The sequence below is a fragment of the Thermothielavioides terrestris genome, chromosome 6, assembly GCF_000226115.1.
Source record: "Thermothielavioides terrestris NRRL 8126 chromosome 6, complete sequence".
Classification (NCBI taxonomy): domain Eukaryota; kingdom Fungi; phylum Ascomycota; class Sordariomycetes; order Sordariales; family Chaetomiaceae; genus Thermothielavioides; species Thermothielavioides terrestris.
This window is the reverse complement of record NC_016462.1, coordinates 2,617,640-2,632,793: the sequence shown is the minus strand read 5'-3', so window position 1 is coordinate 2,632,793 and position 15,154 is coordinate 2,617,640. Positions and strand designations below refer to the sequence as shown.

Sequence of the window (15,154 nt, the reverse complement as noted above, 5' to 3'; positions counted from 1 at the left end):
GCCGCCAGCCCATCGTGCTTCGAGTAAATACGTCAGAATACCCGTTGTTGATCCACATACATCCACTCTTCATGATCAGTCACAGACTGCTCTCAACAACACCCCTCCCGGATGGAGTTCTTGTACACCACATGGGGCTTTAATGTCACCGTCTCACCCGCTCTTCCAACCGTTGCCGCTCCGCCCGCGCTTGGTCCCTTGACCCCCGAGCGCCGGTCATTCAAATCGTACTTGCCGGCCTGGATGTTCTGGAAGATGCGCTCGGCCACCCGCATGAACGCCATCTCGACGTTCTCCCCGCTCTTGGCGCTCGTCTCGACATACTCGAGCACCCCGTTGCGACGCGCCCAGTCCTCCGCCTCCTGCCGCGTCACCTCCCTCCTGTTTTCGCCCCCGGCCCTGGCCCCGCTGCCGTCGCCTCCCCCTGTTTTCCCTGCCGTGCCTGCATCTGCGTCTGGGTCGTCCACCGCGCTCGGCGAAGCCAGGTCGGCCTTGTTTCCCACCAGCACCACGACGATGTCCGGCTCGGCGATCTGCCGCAGGTCGTTCAGCCAGTCGGTCGCGTGCTGGAAGGTGGACTTGCGCGTCAGGTCGAAGACGAGCAGCGCGCCGGACGCGCCGCGGAAGTAGGACCTCGTGACGGACTTGTAGGTCTCCTGGCCGGCCGTGTCCCAGAGGGAGAGCTTCATGTGCTTTTGAGGCTGGTTGGGCTGGGCAGCGGCCCCGGTGGGGACTGTGCGCGGTAAGGGGAGCCCGCTTGCTTCTTTGGTGGTTGGCGTTGGTGGCGAGGAGGCGGCTGGCGGGAGGGAAGAGCCGGAGACGGCGGTGGTGGCCGGGCTGGCGGCGGTAGTGGAATAGGGTGGCCCGACGGGCACGATGCGCGAACCGAATTCCACGCCGATGGTCACATCGTGGTGGGTGACGAAGCGCCCCTCGCAGAGACGGATGGTGAGTGACGATTTACCGCATCCCGAGTCGCCTATGCATACGAGCTTTGCGATGTAATCCCAGGGTGCGTGGGACATGGGAAGGAGTGTGGGAGCGCGGCGGGTGTCGACTGGCAGTGTTGTTGCAGAGTTTCAAACGGAGCCTGTCTGACTGGCGTGTTTGCTTTGACTGGTTTGAGTTTGCTCGCCGACACGGCGTCAGGGGCGTCGCGATGCTTCGAACTGGTTGACCGTTGGTGTTGTCACCTCCAAACCAGCGATCTGGGGGTAAAGGGTCGCAAGTTAGGTACAGAGGCCAAGCTGGGTTATGAACAAGTTGGAAGGAGGCAATCCCAACCCCGAATGTTTGTTGGGCAGGCAGCAGAAAGCTGGACTCTGGTGCCAATCGGCGGTTGAGTTGTGGTCACGTTAGTGCGCGGGAAGCTGCTGTAGTGTTGAGCGGGAGCTCTCGCCAAGCAGAGCGGATCAGCAGGTCCGCAACCAGCTGACGGGCTTATCAGTGACGCAACTGCCCGATAGTTGGTTAGCGCCAAGACAAGGCACGTCTTTTGATTCCCAACTGTCGCACGAGACTTTCTGACCCGGCATCCCAACATCATTCTCTCTCATTTCCCTTGTATTTGCTTGTTTCTCAAGACTGCAGTCTCTGTCTCCATATGCAGCTAAACATCAGACTTTCTCTGGAGCATACTGACGTGTTTACCAGGTGTTTCCCCAGGACTGCGATCGGGCTGTCTAGCTGCATACTCCGTACACTACTTTGTACACAGTGTCCGTCGTCTACGTGTACCTAGTGCAGGGGTACCCTGTCACATCGGAACTTGATCAAGTGGGGCCCCGGCCGTGGTCACCGACTCTCAGTCACGCCCGCAGTGCGCCCAGCACATCTTGCCCTTCGTGAGCAACCCCGGCCCAGTGGCTGCCTGCCTCCCGTCCCAATGGTCACCATGCATGCTTGACCCTTCCGCACAACCAGAGGGCCTTCGTCCATGAGCGGCACGTACTTCGACACTAGACAATATCATACATATCCCCCAGATTCTTATCGGTGTCTCTTTCTGGGGCATTGCACGGCAGCAGCGAGGCCGAAACTGAATCATCATTACGAACGTGTGCGTGCATCGGCTGCCGACTCCTCCCGGCCAGGACGCCTCAGGCCCGTGGCCCGCCTTTGTACCCGGCCCGCCTTTGCACCCGTCCTGACCCAACTTCAACCCCCCAACACTACGTCTGTACGTGCGGGAGTGTAGCACCCTCGTCAGGGGGGTGACGGGAATCTGCCGAGATGTTCTCTGAATGTGAGTGCCGCCTGGCCGTGCCCCCCGGCCCGGGGCTTCGCTGACTCTTGATGCCGACTCTAGACGCCTCCAGGTTCCTCGCACAATCACAGTCACGGCTGTCCAACTTTGGCCAGGGCGACAACGGAGAGAGGTCATTTCGGCCTACCGACTGGCAGGGCAGAGGGTCTCGGCTCGCCGGGCGGGCATTCCTGGGGAGGGGCGGTGGGAACCCATACCATCAAGGCGGCTCGCGCTTCGGCAGTCTCGCCGCGTTTGGATCTCGTTATGCAACAAATGATGCGCCGTTGTTCCAAGCCACACTCGAGCAAGATGACGAGGATGAGGAGGAGAGAGACCGCGAAGCGGCAGACCTGTTCGCCCTCCAGCGGTCGCGACGTGTCTTCGCTGCGAGCCGGCTGGACGAAAGCACCGAGACAGAGAACGACGAGAGCCGTGCCTCGCTGGAGCGCAGTCGGGAATACGAGGAGGGTTCGCTAGGGGAGCGTCTCCGAGGGATTAGGAGCAGCTGGAACGGCAACAGGCGCTACTCTCGGCCGGCTGCGGAACAAGCACACGCGAGCGACGCTAAGAGTACACATCCGCAGCAATCAAGAGGCAGTGACGACGGCAGGGGGATGGAAGATGTCGCCCTGGAATCTACGATGGCCGACAACGAAGTGCCCGAAGACCTCACTGTGGAGGCGCCAACGGATAGTGAGCCGCCGGCCTTTCAGAAGTTCAAGCACACCACCGGGCCAAGACGACATCTCCTCAGGAGGGATTCGACGGCCGACTCAGAACTCGGCATGCCCCGGCCGCCCAGCTCGCTGGACACCAACGTGAACGGCGGCCCAGCATCACCAGCCGCGGTCGATGGCGAGATCTTCAAGTATGATGCCTTCTTTGCCTGGCTCTACTTGATTGCGCAAGCATCCCTCTTCTCCACGTTCGTGCTGGTCCTCCTGCACACCGAACGGGGAGATGGCCCGCTCGGGGACACCATCTACACCACACTGCGGTCATCCTTCCACCTCCTAGCCGTGGACACGCTGGTGTCGATCGTCGTCTCGCTCGTCTGGCTTGCGGCGTTGCGATCGTTCGTCAAACCCCTCGTGTCGCTGGTCTTGGTCGGGGTTCCCGTGGTTCTGATCTCCTTCTCCCTGTACGCATTCGTCTCCAGCTACCAGGCGACCGGTGGCAGTACCCGTCTCCAGGACACGGTCATGCGATGGGCGTCATCGATTCCTGCGGTCTCTGCCGTGGTCTGGCTGTATCTGGTCTACAGGGGACGGCACGCGCTGAAGTCGGCCGTCGGCATCCTGGAGTTTTCGAGCCGGATTCTGGCTGCCAACTCAGCTCTTGTCCTCGTCGGCATGGGCTGCCTGGCCGTCGTGGTCGTGTGGACGTGGGTCTGGCTGCTCATGTTCACCCGGGTCTTCCTGGGAGGGAGCTTCTCCAGCAGGCTTGCGAGGTTCATCATCAGCGCGTCCAGCTGGTGGCTCGGCGTGTACTTCATCCTCATGTACATGTGGACGCTCTCCATCATCTCGGGCGTGCAGCGGAGCACCACGGCGGCGACGGTATCGCAGTGGTACTTCCACCGGAACGCGGTCCCGGCTCCGTCGTCCAGGGAAGTTGTGTCGGCTGCTCTGGGCCACGCACTAACGACCGTCTTCGGCACCATCTGCCTGTCGACGCTGTTGGCGCTTGCCATCCGGCTGCCCCTGCTCGTGCTGCCGCGGCGGCTGGCCAACATTCTCAGCCTACTCGTCTACTCGTTCATCCCGACGCCAATCGCCGCCCTCACAAACCCCCTGACCCTGACGTACGCCGCTATCCACTCGCAGACGCTGGCCATGTCGTCCAAGGGCATCAGCCAGATGGACTTCCTGTCGCCGCAGCGACCCACCACGACGCTCACGCCGGCGGCGCTGCCCAAGCACAACGGGTCCTCGCCGCTGCTGCCGTACCGGCTCGCCAAGCTGATCTTGCACGCGACGCGTTTCATCATGGCTACCGCGCTCGGTTTCGCGGGCTGGGTCATGACGGCGCGGCAGCTCCGGATCGACCGGCCGGACGGCATGGGGGTGCGCGGAAGCGCGTACGCGTACGTGGTGGGGGTGGTTGCCAGCTTCATCGGCTGGGGCATCCTGGGCGCGATGGAGGGCATCCTGAGTGGCATCGTGGACGCCGTGGTCATCTGCTACGGGAGCGAGAAGCGCATGGCCACGGGCGTCGGCGGATACTGCATGGAGGCGGCGTATCTCTTTGGGGACAGGGGGCAGGAGCGCACTAGGGAGGAGGTCTACTGATTGGCCTTCTTTTCCTCACTCTTTTCTCTCTTTTCTATTTGCTTTTTTGCAGCGCGGCGTTGTCAGGGCAATGTGGGATGGAGGTACTCGGGCTGGCTGGGGATTGAACTGGGTGTCTGGGGTGCCATACCGTTCTGGGAACTGACCGGGTTCATGGCTACGCTTTGCATTACATCGGCGGTGTCGGTAGACAGGCAGGCGATCATTTGCTGACGAGGTACGTCGGACTGAAGATGAAAGAAGTTGAATAGGGCTGCATACGCACAAATCTGGCAAACTAGAGTGGTCTTGAATCTTCGGCATGCGATGAGCCTCAACCATAGGGTTGGAAATGGCTGTTGGGCTAAAGTAAAGAGCCTTGTATTGCCTCCATCTCCGGGTGTGTCGAGGTGCTGTGCACTTCTGGCACCAACTCCCTTCCCTCTGAGCCCTCTTCGTGTACCGTCTGTCTTCGTGGCCGTCTCCTGTAATGAACGTGTTGCCTAGCACAGCCCCTCGGCCACGCACGGGTGGCAAGACATCACGGGCACCTCCGTCCGTCGCTTGCCCTGACCCAGGCGCTGTGGTTGAGGCAGCTTCGATGTGGCTGAAGTCTGCAATCGTCATTCCCTGTCCTTCCGTAGCGAGTGGTCATTCCTAAATTCATACTAGTTTTGAAAGCCCAGCCATACATGATCGGCAACACGGATTGATCGGTCTGTGTTCCATCACGCCCGTCTCTGGCGGGAGTGGCTGTGCAAGCTGTCACGCCCCTAGCCGAGGACGTCGAAGCTTCACGCTGCTTCTCCAGTCACAGAGAGACATAAAATGCCGCTCCGAGGTACGCAGTAAGGGTTCTTTGTTTTGCTCTTTCCTTTGCCACGTGTGACCAGTGAGCAGCTCGCCGTTTGGTCAAAGGAGGCCTCTCGGCGAGTGTTCCGCCTTTTTCGCGTTGATTTAGTGCAGGTACAAGTACTTGAAACCTGTCTCTTGCACGGAAGTGTCGCCCCGCCGACTCCGAATCGCTCGCTCAACCCCACCAGCCGAGCAGAGGACCTAGCTTCCTCAGTACCTACTCCTGCGAGACTGCGTCATTCATCCTCTTCCGTCAAGGGCACGCGAGAAACCTACTGGACCGCCACACCCTCTCACACGGTTCATCCACCACCATGGCCGATTTCGAGCCGCCTCCGGGTCCTCCGCCGCCCAAGGTACCCGAGGGCTGGGTCGCGCGATTCAACGAGCAGTACAAGGAATGGTGAGCACATTCCCAGCATACTCTCTCCTGCCAGCTTCTCGCGACGTCCTCGATTCTAACAGACACCCGCTTTCCACAGGTTCTACGTCAATACCTATACCAAGAAATCCCAGTGGGAGAAGCCCACCGAACCTGCCCGGCCGCCGCCCGAGGACGACGTGCCCCCGGGCCCGCCCCCATCCTACACCCCGGGCGACAACCCGCCGGCGACAAGTGACACCAAGCACAACCCCTACAACGACAACAACAGCAGCAGCAACAACGCCGCCTCCTCCTCCTCCTCCAACCCGTTCTCTCCCGCCCCCAAACCCAACAACGAAGAGGAAGACGAGCGCCTCGCCCGCCAGCTCCAAGCCGAGGAAGACGCCCGCGCCCGCGCCTCGCACTCGCCCTCGACTTCCCCCTTCCCAGACCAGCTGCCCCCGCGCCCGGACGGCGCCGGCGACCGCCCGCGCGGCTTCCTCGGCAAGCTGTTCAACAAGCGGCCGGGCGGCCACTCCCACTCGGCGCCGCCCCCGCCCGCGGCGCCGTACAACGCGCCGTACCCGCCGCCGCAGCCCGCGCCGTACGGCGGCGGTGGGTGGGCGTCGTCCGCGCCCCCGCCCCCGCCGCCGGGCGCGTATGGCGGTGGGTATCCTCCCCCGGCTGGCGGGTACTATCCCCCGCCGGGGCCGTATGGTGGCGGGTATTACCCGCCGCCGCAGCAGCCGCAGGGCCGGATGGGGGGTGGTGGGGGTATGGGCGCGCTGGGGGGCGCGGCGCTGGGTGTTGGGGCCGGGTTGATCGGTGGGATGCTCATTGAGGATGCCATCCAGGACGGGCAGCAGGAGGCGTTTGAGCAGGGATATAGTGAGTGACATTTACCACCACCACCCGGGTGCTCGCTCTGTGATGGTGCGGTTTGTTCAGTTTGAGATAAGATGGCTAACATGTGGGTTCAACAGTTGATGGTGCGAATGGCGGCGGCTTTGATGGCGGTGACTTTGGAGACTTCTAAGGGTGGCGGCTCGAAGCCGGTGCGACACTGGTCTCTTCCTTACCCGATATCGAGCGGTTCCAACCTCGACTCTCGCTTTGTTGTGTGACGGCCTACGGCTGCTGGCTGGTGGGCGAAGGAATCGCATAGCATGCTTTGTTTTCCTCGGAACCGCAATCACGACAATGCTATTCAATTCAAGTACATCCTTAGCTGATGGATACGCCAGGGTGATGCTCAGCTCTCTCGCTTGTGCAAGACGGGCATTTGCATATACCGAGCCGAGTGGGTGCGTAAGTTGCAGGTCGCACCGCTTCACGTTGCGTAGGCGGCAGTGTTGATGGTCGGTCCTCGAAGTCTACCTCAAAGCGCGCTCAACTACCTGGCTGATGGACAGGGTGATTCACAAACGGGTGGGCAATTCCCAAATAGCCACCTCTATGTGATTTTTCATATCCCGAATGCGTACACTAAACCATTTCACCTCTGCTGACCAGCCACCCAACTACCTCTTCTTCTTGCTCTCGGCCTTCCCCTTGCCGCCGTTGCCCTCGTCGGCCTTGTTCGACGACGAGCCGGCCAAGTAGGCGGCCATATCAAAGTTGCCCATCGGGTTCGCGTTCTGGCCCGACGCCGCGCCCATGAGCGCGTTCATGGGGTTCTCTTTCTGCCGCGCCTCCCACTCGGCGCGCATCTCGGGGTCCACTGCAGGCTGTCAGTCTTGCCATCTTTTCCACCTCGGAGCCTCAGGAGGCTGAAGAAGAAAGGGAAAGACCTACTATTCTCGACCAGCTTCGGCATGCCGAAGAACAGCGCCATGCTCACCAGGCTGAGCAGGATGATCGGGTTCTTGAAGATGCTCAGCACCGAGACTGTGTGTAGCCAACGTCAGCAACCACCACCACCACCACACTCCCCTTCCTTTCAAAGAGGACAAGGGGAACACCATCAAAACTCACAAGAACTCCTCTCCATAAAATACCCCTTCCCCCCCTGCACCCGCACATCCACCACCCCTCCCCGCAACACGGGCACCTCCTCGCCCTTATTCCCCCAATCATTCCCGCGGAACGTCTCCCACACCCTGACACTCCACCCCTCCTTCCCGGCCCCTCCCTCCTCCTCGTCGCCTCCCGCTCCTCCGGGCCCGGCAGCGACCCTCGCGACATCGACCCTCAGCGGCGCGAAGGCGTGCGTCGCGCAGTGCACGTCGGCGAGGTAGGACCCGGCCGAGACGTTGGGGAAGACGAACGTGTTGGCGGCGGACAGCGGGGCGGCGAGGGCGCGGCCGAGCGTGGTCAGCGTGGCGCGCGTGCTGGCGGGGAGGAGGTGCGGGTTCGGCAGCGCGGGCGGGGCCGGCGGGACGCGGAGCGTGAGCGTCGTCGTTTGCGTTTGCTGGTGGTGGTGGGCGTCGGCCGCGGCGGCGGTGCTGCCGGCGAGGGAAAGGAAGGCTAGAGCGCTGGTTAGGAGGGTGGATCGGAGGCGCATTGTGTCGACCGTTGTTCTGGAGGTGCTGGTTGGTGGTGGTGACGGTGGTTTGGGCGGGGAAAAGGGCGCGCGGTCAGCGCAAGCGGGAGGGTGATGATAAGTTGAGGTGGGCGCCCGTTCTGGAGTTCAGGTGCGATTACAAGGGGTTTGGTGACGAAATGCGGCGTGCTACAAGGGTAAGAAGGAGTAAAATGGCTCTGATTGGCTAGGATGAGCGGGTGGGTCCGGCGCTGCTGGGTGCAGGGCTGCCTGCTCGAGCTCCACTGTCCTGAGCTCAGCTGGACGCGAAGCCCCAGGCAGCAAAACACCCCGAGAACACTTTCACGACTGTCGAGCGAATTCAAAAGATTTCACCATTAAGGCAGCTGCGCGCTCGCTAACCACAGATACTACACAACGACCGGAGCCTCCTCAGTCTTTGGCGCCCTCAGCCGCCGGCTTGGCCCCGTCCTTCGCTGCCGCCGCCGCCGCGGCCTTGAACGACTGCTCAAAGTCGGCAATGATGTCGTCGATGTGCTCCGTCCCGACCGAGATGCGGATGAGATCCTAATGGCGAATCAGTGGAATCCCATCACTATGATGGTAGTCGCCCTGGGGGGTTCAGGTTTCTTACCTCGGTGACGCCCGAGCTGATCTTCTCCTCGTCGGTGAGCTGCTCGTGGGTTGTTGTCCACGGGTGAATCGCCAGCGTTTTGGAGTCGCCGACGTTGGCCAGGTTGGAGATCAGCTTGAAGCCGTCGACGATGCGGCTGCCGGCAGCGCCGCCGCCCTTCACGCCGAAGCTCAAGATGCCGCCGAAGCCGCGCTTGAGGTACTTCTTGGCCGTCTCGTGCGACGGGTGGCTCGGGAGGCCGGGGTACGACACCCACGACACGTACTCGCTCTTCTCGAGGTACTGCGCCAGCGCCAGTGCGTTCTGCGCGTGCCGCTCGGCGCGCAGCGACAGCGTCTCGATGCCCAGCAGGAGCTGCTGCGCCGCGAACGGGTTCAGGCAGGCGCCGAGGTCGCGGAGGAGCTCAACCCGCACGCGGATGGCGAAGGTGATGGGGCCGAAGGTCTCCCAGAACTTGAGGCCGTGGTAGCCCTCAGACGGCTCGACCATCTGGGGGAACCGCTTGGCGTGCTTGCCCCAGTCGAACTTGCCGCTGTCGACGATGACACCGCCGATCGTGGTGCCGTGGCCGCCGATCCACTTGGTCGCCGAGTGCACGACGATGTCGGCGCCGTGCTCGATCGGCCGCACATAGTATCCGCCAGCGCCAAAAGTGTTGTCAACCTGGACCGAGTCAGCCGCCGACGCCACGAGGCTGAGTTCAGCCATGGGCCACGTACCACGACCGGCACGCCCTTCTCGTGGGCAACCTTGACAATGGCCTCGAAGTCGGGCACGTTGTACCGCGGGTTGCCGATGCTCTCGACGTAGACTGCCTTGGTCTTGTCGTCGATAGCCGCGGCAAAGTCCTCGGCCTTGTCGCCGTTGACGAACTTGGTGGTGATGCCGAAGCGGGAGAAGAGGACCTTGAATTGGTTGTAAGTGCCGCCGTACAAGTTCGACGTCGAGACGATGTTGTCGCCCGCGTGCGCTAGCGCACCGATTGTCATGAACTGGGCAGCCTGACCGGAGGACGCGGCCACTGCAGCGACGCCTCCCTCCAGAGCGGCGATTCTCTTCTCGAACACATCAACAGTGGGGCTATTGCGGCGCACCAGGTGAGCGCAGGTCTTTTCTCCAAGCTGCTCGTCCAACCACTTACTTCATTATCCTGGAGTAAATGTTGCCAAACTCCTTGAGGCCGAAGAGGCGGGCGCCATGGGCCGAGTCATTGAAGACGTAGCTCTGTCGGCGGCATATCAGCTCTTGCGCCCACGCGTGTCCCATGGCAGAGCGCTGCTCACCGTGGTAGCGTAGATGGGCACGGCCCGCGCTTTCGTAGTCGGGTCCGGCTCCTGGCTGTCATGATGTCAGTCTCTGGCCGGCAAACGAAGTAACAGCTCTGACAGCAGCAGCAACAGGGCGCGTACCCCGCATGGAGCTGGAGCGTCTCAAATTTCAGAGGGAGATCAGACATGGCGGCGGTGAATTCGAGGTTGTGTTTGAAGGCGGCGGGGTATCACTTGGGGTATCACAGGCACGGAAAGACAAGAGCTCCAACGTCCGATCAAGCTCCAGAACAAAGGAAGGAAGTTGCAAGTGGACAACAGATCGGACGAAGAGCCGGAATCCTCTTTTCTTTTATGTAGTTTCCCCTCCCCTCCGACTGACTGCATACCCGCCCGCGGCCTAACCCCGACATCCCTACCTCGCAGATCGCCATCCTTCTTCCCTGTGGCCTCCTCGCCTCCGCCGCCTTGGCTATCCCGCGATTGCGATTTCTGTTACAGCACTTCTCCTCCGCGCCCGGCGCGACGGCAGGCTGGCCCGGGGGGGAAGCCGCCGCCTGCCCAGTCGTGTGTTGCGCTTCGGCGAGGAAAGTGGGGTGTGCTCAGAGCACGTCATCGGCGCCATCGCGCCATCACTTCATGGCGCGGGGCTGCCCACGCCAGACAGGCATGGGAAAGGAACAAGCACACCAACTCGAGCTCGACGGCCGCAGCTTGCGGTAGTCGTGCTATTGTGTGGTGATAGTTTGCGCTTCGGGGTCCAACCCGAGTGGGGAGAACAGCCCGTGCTGGCGGCACTGGTCTGTCCTTTCGAGGGCCACCTATCATGCGTCATCGAGCCGCTTCAAGATGACTCGGAACAAGAGCACGAGCTGGATAACGGGGCATGCAGGTACCCGAATTAACCACCGCTCATGTTGATCTTACACAGTATAGCTAAGCTTTTAACCGACACCTAGCCAGCTTGCCGGCTGATCGCTTGCACTTCTCATTCTCTCGGAGGAAAACGGTAGCATCACAGCGAGATCATGCTTGGCGTCAAGACCAGGCGATGGGCAGCCTGGAACCAGCGCGGGGTAGTTCTGGGTGAGCCCGCCCACCGAGGGGCCGGGCTCAGGGCTCACTGTAACCCTGCCCAGCGATCTCTTGCACATTTTGGCTCCGCGTCACACTGCGTGGGTGGGGCGATCCCGAAAACAGCGACAGCGCAGGGCCGAACAATTGTTGTCAAAGCATTGTGTCATTTGGAGGCGAGCCATCGCGAGTGGTTGTATTCTGTCCGGAGTAGAGTTGTAAACTGAACTCCGAGGCGGTGCCCGCAATACGGAAAATGTAGCTGCTGGAGACCTCCCACTCGGCATGGAGGGCAAAGCAATGATGGGTGCGGCGGTTTAACAGTTCTTAAGGTATGGCTCAAATGTTGAGAACGGCCCAACGCAAGTTGACTTCCGTTGGCCATGATCACCCCCGATGGGTTCGCACGAGGGGTCAGGTATAACACAAATGATTTCAAGACATAACCGACAATACCTCGCTCTACGGACCGAACAACGCCAGACCAACCAAACCCTCGTTAAAAGGCAGCGTCATAGGAGCAGGCCATCAAGGCCGTGCTGCAAGATGCCGACAAACCCCAGATGTCCACAATCCCGCCCCAGCCCAATCCCAACCTTCCCTGAACGAACATAGCAGAATCACCAGCCCTCAAGGCCCCAGTGAAAGACGTCTGCTGATGCCGCCACCACGACTCGGTCCAGCCCGGTGCACAGCACCCCTCTTTCGACGGCCAGTCCAACCAATCCCCCCACCACAAACGACCCCATCCGCCGCCTATGCCTGCGCCATGCCTTCCTTCACAACCGGCATCGGCACGGCGCCGCCGCCTACATTGCCGCCGCCGCCGCCGCCGCTGCTGCCGCCGCGCCTCCGCGCCCGGAGCACGTCCCAGCCGGTGAGCAGGGCGGAGGCGGACCAGAGGACGAACGAGAAGACGGCGAAGGCGACGTCGGCCTGCGCCGCGCGGCACACGTCGCCGCGGCAGAAGAAGAGGCGCTCGAGGAAGACGCCGAGAGCGATCGCGCCGGCGAACCAGAACAGCACGTTGGTGGCGTCGAAGGCGGCTGAGATGTAATGCCGGGGAACTATTGGCGGCGGCGGCGGCGGCGGGGGTTGGGTGGTGGGTTAGTATAGGTGTAGGTTGACTCGGGGGGGTATTGCTTCGGGGGAGGGGGCAAAGGAAGAGGGGAAGGGGGTTGGTGGGTGGGCGACGGAACGTACCCCGTGGGAGGAGCCTCGGCAGGACGACTATGCAGGCGAGCGAGAGGAAGGACCATATGGAGCTGAAGATGAGGAAGTTGATCTGCGAGGGAGATGACACGGTGGTGGTGGTCATGTACCAGTTGGTGACTGTGCCGACGTCAGTCACGGTCCCCCCTCCGTCTGTTGCGTGTCGCCCAACGGCGTTGACAGTCTCCTTACCGAAGGCTGAGAGGCCCAGTCCCACCAACGCAAAGACACCCTGTGCCACCCTGATAATGAGCATCGAAATGGGAATCATTTCTGCGAACCTCATGGGGGGCGAAGGTGAGCAGAGACGGAGATGGTGGCACGAAAGTAAAATGTACAAGTCTTCAGGGGCAAACAAGGGACACGGGGGAACCAACGATACGGGTCAAAAAGACACGAAGAAACGACAAGAACAGAGAGAGGGGGTCGAAACGAGAGAGGTTATCGCCAGAAATGAAGAATGGCGACGTGTAAAGGCGGGCAGGTCGACCCGACCCCTTGTGTCCTCCATCCTGTGCTGAACTGCCTGGGAAGCCCGTGAGGCTCTCCTGAAACGCGGAGATCGCCAGCAACACTGGAACGCATGAGTCGGTAGACGGGGCGGCAGAACAAACCGGCCAATGGCCTCGCAGCAGCCATCATAGTGAAGCCCTTAAGCATGACGCGGTGCTTTTGATGCCGGCAGTCGCCAATCCGGCTGCTTGGCGAGCCCTTGATCGCTGTCTTGGCGATGCTTTCTTCCAGAGCATGTATTCGCCGCTACCACTGCAGCGCCAAGATATCTTGCGGACAGCGTCCCATCATTTGGGCTTTCGCACCTATGCATCAACTTTGACCAGCTCTGAGAGACATAATGGCCGTGAGAAGCGACGCTGGCCGGCACCACTCAAGGATTACAGCGCCGGGGTAGCCCGTCCGAATGCCACGCTTCTCTCGCTCCGCATGGTGCTCGCAACAGTACAAAACATGAGAACTGAACCGTCAGTAGGACTGGAGAGGAACCGACTTCAGCTGGCTCGTCCCAGCCACAGGGGTTTGAAGTACTCAAGACCTTGGCAGGTTACGGATTGGTTCTGGGCTGGCTCGAGGAGTCGGTTCAACAGATTCAGCGCCCTCTGGATCTCTGGATGCTATCTGCTTGGTGTTTCAGAAGGAGCGACCTGGCGAATTTCACCTCGTCCAGCGAATCACGATCCAACTAACCGAAAACAGTTAGTTAGCGGCTCTCCAGAGCAGCACCTTGGCACATCACCAACCCTAACCCCGACAAGGACGTCGCTATGTGGATGTACAGAATCCATCCATCCGCACTTGATAGTAACAACCTGGAATGTTGTTGCTCCGTCGGCCTGGTGGACAAGCTCGTCGATGATGAGGGCCTTGACAACATCCTCATCACCGAAAGCGCTGACACAGTGGCGGGCTTCGCCCACGACTTGTCGGTGCGAGAAGCTCCAGATGGAGCCGACCTTAGCCTCGAGTCCTCCGCTCTCGCCTCCGGCCGTGAACCATGGGTCGCAGAGGAGCGTGGCGAAGAATTTGGCGCTGAAGCTCATCACCTCGTTCGGCGACGCGCAACCCAAGGACAGATTCTTCTCGGGGAACGCCGATGACGGCAAGATGCCCATCACCGTGGCTGCGACTCCGATCCTCGAGAGCCTGCGTGTCGTGTACACCTAGGTACTTACGTGTCAAGGCTCGTGCCCAGCCTGACGGCGATGATGTTGAGGAACCTAAAACCTTATGCCTGGATTTGGGCAACCATATCTTGTTCTACCGCATCTTCGCACCCTTCCGCATCAATTTTTGAGCTTCTCTTATCAGGTCTACACTAGACTAAAGCAATAACTGTTGTTACAGCGATGCGACAGCTCAAGATCGATACCGACTCCAGCATAGGCGTAATGGAACAGAAAATAGGTAACAAATCACAGTAAGATGGGTGTATCCGTAATTCATGCGCCAGGGTCCAGGCCAGTTGACAAAGGTGGCCAATGTGTTTGCCAAGCCTCCCATGAACCAGGAACCCCACTCAGGACGATGCCGAGGTCAATGTCCAACTTCCGTTTAAGACAACAGATATCCGTTAAGGCAACATCATTCACCAACGTTTTAATGCTTTATCCCGTCCCTGATGTGCCAAAGGGGTTTACTTCCAAGTTTGAATGATATGTGAAGATTGGAGGCATATACCCTGTAGTACAGACAAGTTTTGGCGGTTCCCAGCCTTTTGGCTCCGGCTTCTTCGGGTGAAGTTCGAAAATAGTGCATGCTTCGGATATACACTACACTACTGTAAGGTGTACCCTTAGGCTTCGCCATGATGCATCACGGCCAACTATGGGATCCCACGAACCAAATCCCGTCACTGGGAGTGGGGGGGCAAGCAGCAGCAATAGACCGTTAAGTTGAGCGAGAGCCAGCTCAGCATGATGTGTTCCAGGCCTGCACCCACGCAAGTCATGTCGGCGGTTGTGCAGACATGCAACTTTGAGTTCTGGCGGGGCAGAGCCTCTTGGCGCCCCTACCGTCAGGTCCCCACGACCCCAGGTTCCTAGCGCAATGACCAGTGGCGGGCTCCGGAGTGGAAACGGGCCCTGCACGGTCGTCGTTAAAGAGGTCCCGCCAAGACACTAAGAATTACAGGCTTTTACACATCGCCAAGGGGTAAATGGGGCCGCGACGACTTAGAGCATCAGCGACGAAGACAAACCGCAAATACTCGCAAAAACTCGTCGCAATAACTT

The 15,154-nt window shown here is 60.5% G+C and overlaps 6 protein-coding genes across 6 annotated transcripts; 3 read left to right on the top strand and 3 right to left on the bottom strand.

Moving 5' to 3' along the window:
* Positions 1 to 20: 20 nt before the first annotated feature.
* On the bottom strand, positions 21 to 1,423 carry THITE_2124481 (uncharacterized protein). The gene is made up of 2 exons (XM_003658002.1): positions 1,285 to 1,423; positions 21 to 1,208 (listed from the first exon to the last, which is right to left on the bottom strand). Exon 2 carries the CDS (start codon positions 1,023 to 1,025, stop codon positions 93 to 95), a length of 933 nt encoding a protein of 310 aa, XP_003658050.1. The 5' UTR covers positions 1,026 to 1,208; positions 1,285 to 1,423; the 3' UTR covers positions 21 to 92.
* A 471-nt stretch (positions 1,424 to 1,894) lies between these two features.
* THITE_2124480 (uncharacterized protein) lies at positions 1,895 to 4,547 on the top strand. Its single transcript, XM_003658001.1, has 2 exons — positions 1,895 to 2,245; positions 2,309 to 4,547. Exons 1-2 carry the CDS (start codon positions 2,233 to 2,235, stop codon positions 4,537 to 4,539), a joined length of 2,244 nt encoding a protein of 747 aa, XP_003658049.1. The 5' UTR covers positions 1,895 to 2,232; the 3' UTR covers positions 4,540 to 4,547.
* A 1,140-nt stretch (positions 4,548 to 5,687) lies between these two features.
* Positions 5,688 to 6,773, top strand: THITE_2093207 (uncharacterized protein; the record flags this gene model as incomplete). The annotated part of the gene is made up of 3 exons (XM_003658000.1): positions 5,688 to 5,776; positions 5,856 to 6,625; positions 6,721 to 6,773. The coding sequence occupies 3 exons, from the start codon at positions 5,688 to 5,690 to the stop codon at positions 6,771 to 6,773; spliced, it is 912 nt and encodes a 303-aa protein (XP_003658048.1).
* Positions 6,774 to 7,043: 270 nt separating this feature from the next.
* On the bottom strand, positions 7,044 to 10,309 carry THITE_131896 (uncharacterized protein; the record flags this gene model as incomplete). Its single annotated transcript, XM_003657999.1, has 9 exons — positions 7,044 to 7,457; positions 7,532 to 7,624; positions 7,712 to 8,256; positions 8,722 to 8,786; positions 8,854 to 9,516; positions 9,573 to 9,933; positions 9,995 to 10,077; positions 10,137 to 10,191; positions 10,263 to 10,309. The coding sequence occupies 9 exons, from the start codon at positions 10,307 to 10,309 to the stop codon at positions 7,258 to 7,260; spliced, it is 2,112 nt and encodes a 703-aa protein (XP_003658047.1). The 3' UTR covers positions 7,044 to 7,257.
* A 1,684-nt stretch (positions 10,310 to 11,993) lies between these two features.
* Positions 11,994 to 12,663, bottom strand: THITE_2027507 (uncharacterized protein; the record flags this gene model as incomplete). The annotated part of the gene is made up of 4 exons (XM_003657998.1): positions 11,994 to 12,262; positions 12,424 to 12,425; positions 12,452 to 12,527; positions 12,600 to 12,663. Coding segments are annotated over 4 exons (411 nt in total), but the record flags the coding sequence as incomplete, so codon positions are not given.
* A 1,115-nt stretch (positions 12,664 to 13,778) lies between these two features.
* On the top strand, positions 13,779 to 14,087 carry THITE_159468 (uncharacterized protein; the record flags this gene model as incomplete). The annotated part of the gene is made up of 1 exon (XM_003657997.1): positions 13,779 to 14,087. One exon carries the CDS (start codon positions 13,779 to 13,781, stop codon positions 14,085 to 14,087), a length of 309 nt encoding a protein of 102 aa, XP_003658045.1.
* Positions 14,088 to 15,154: the final 1,067 nt, after the last annotated feature.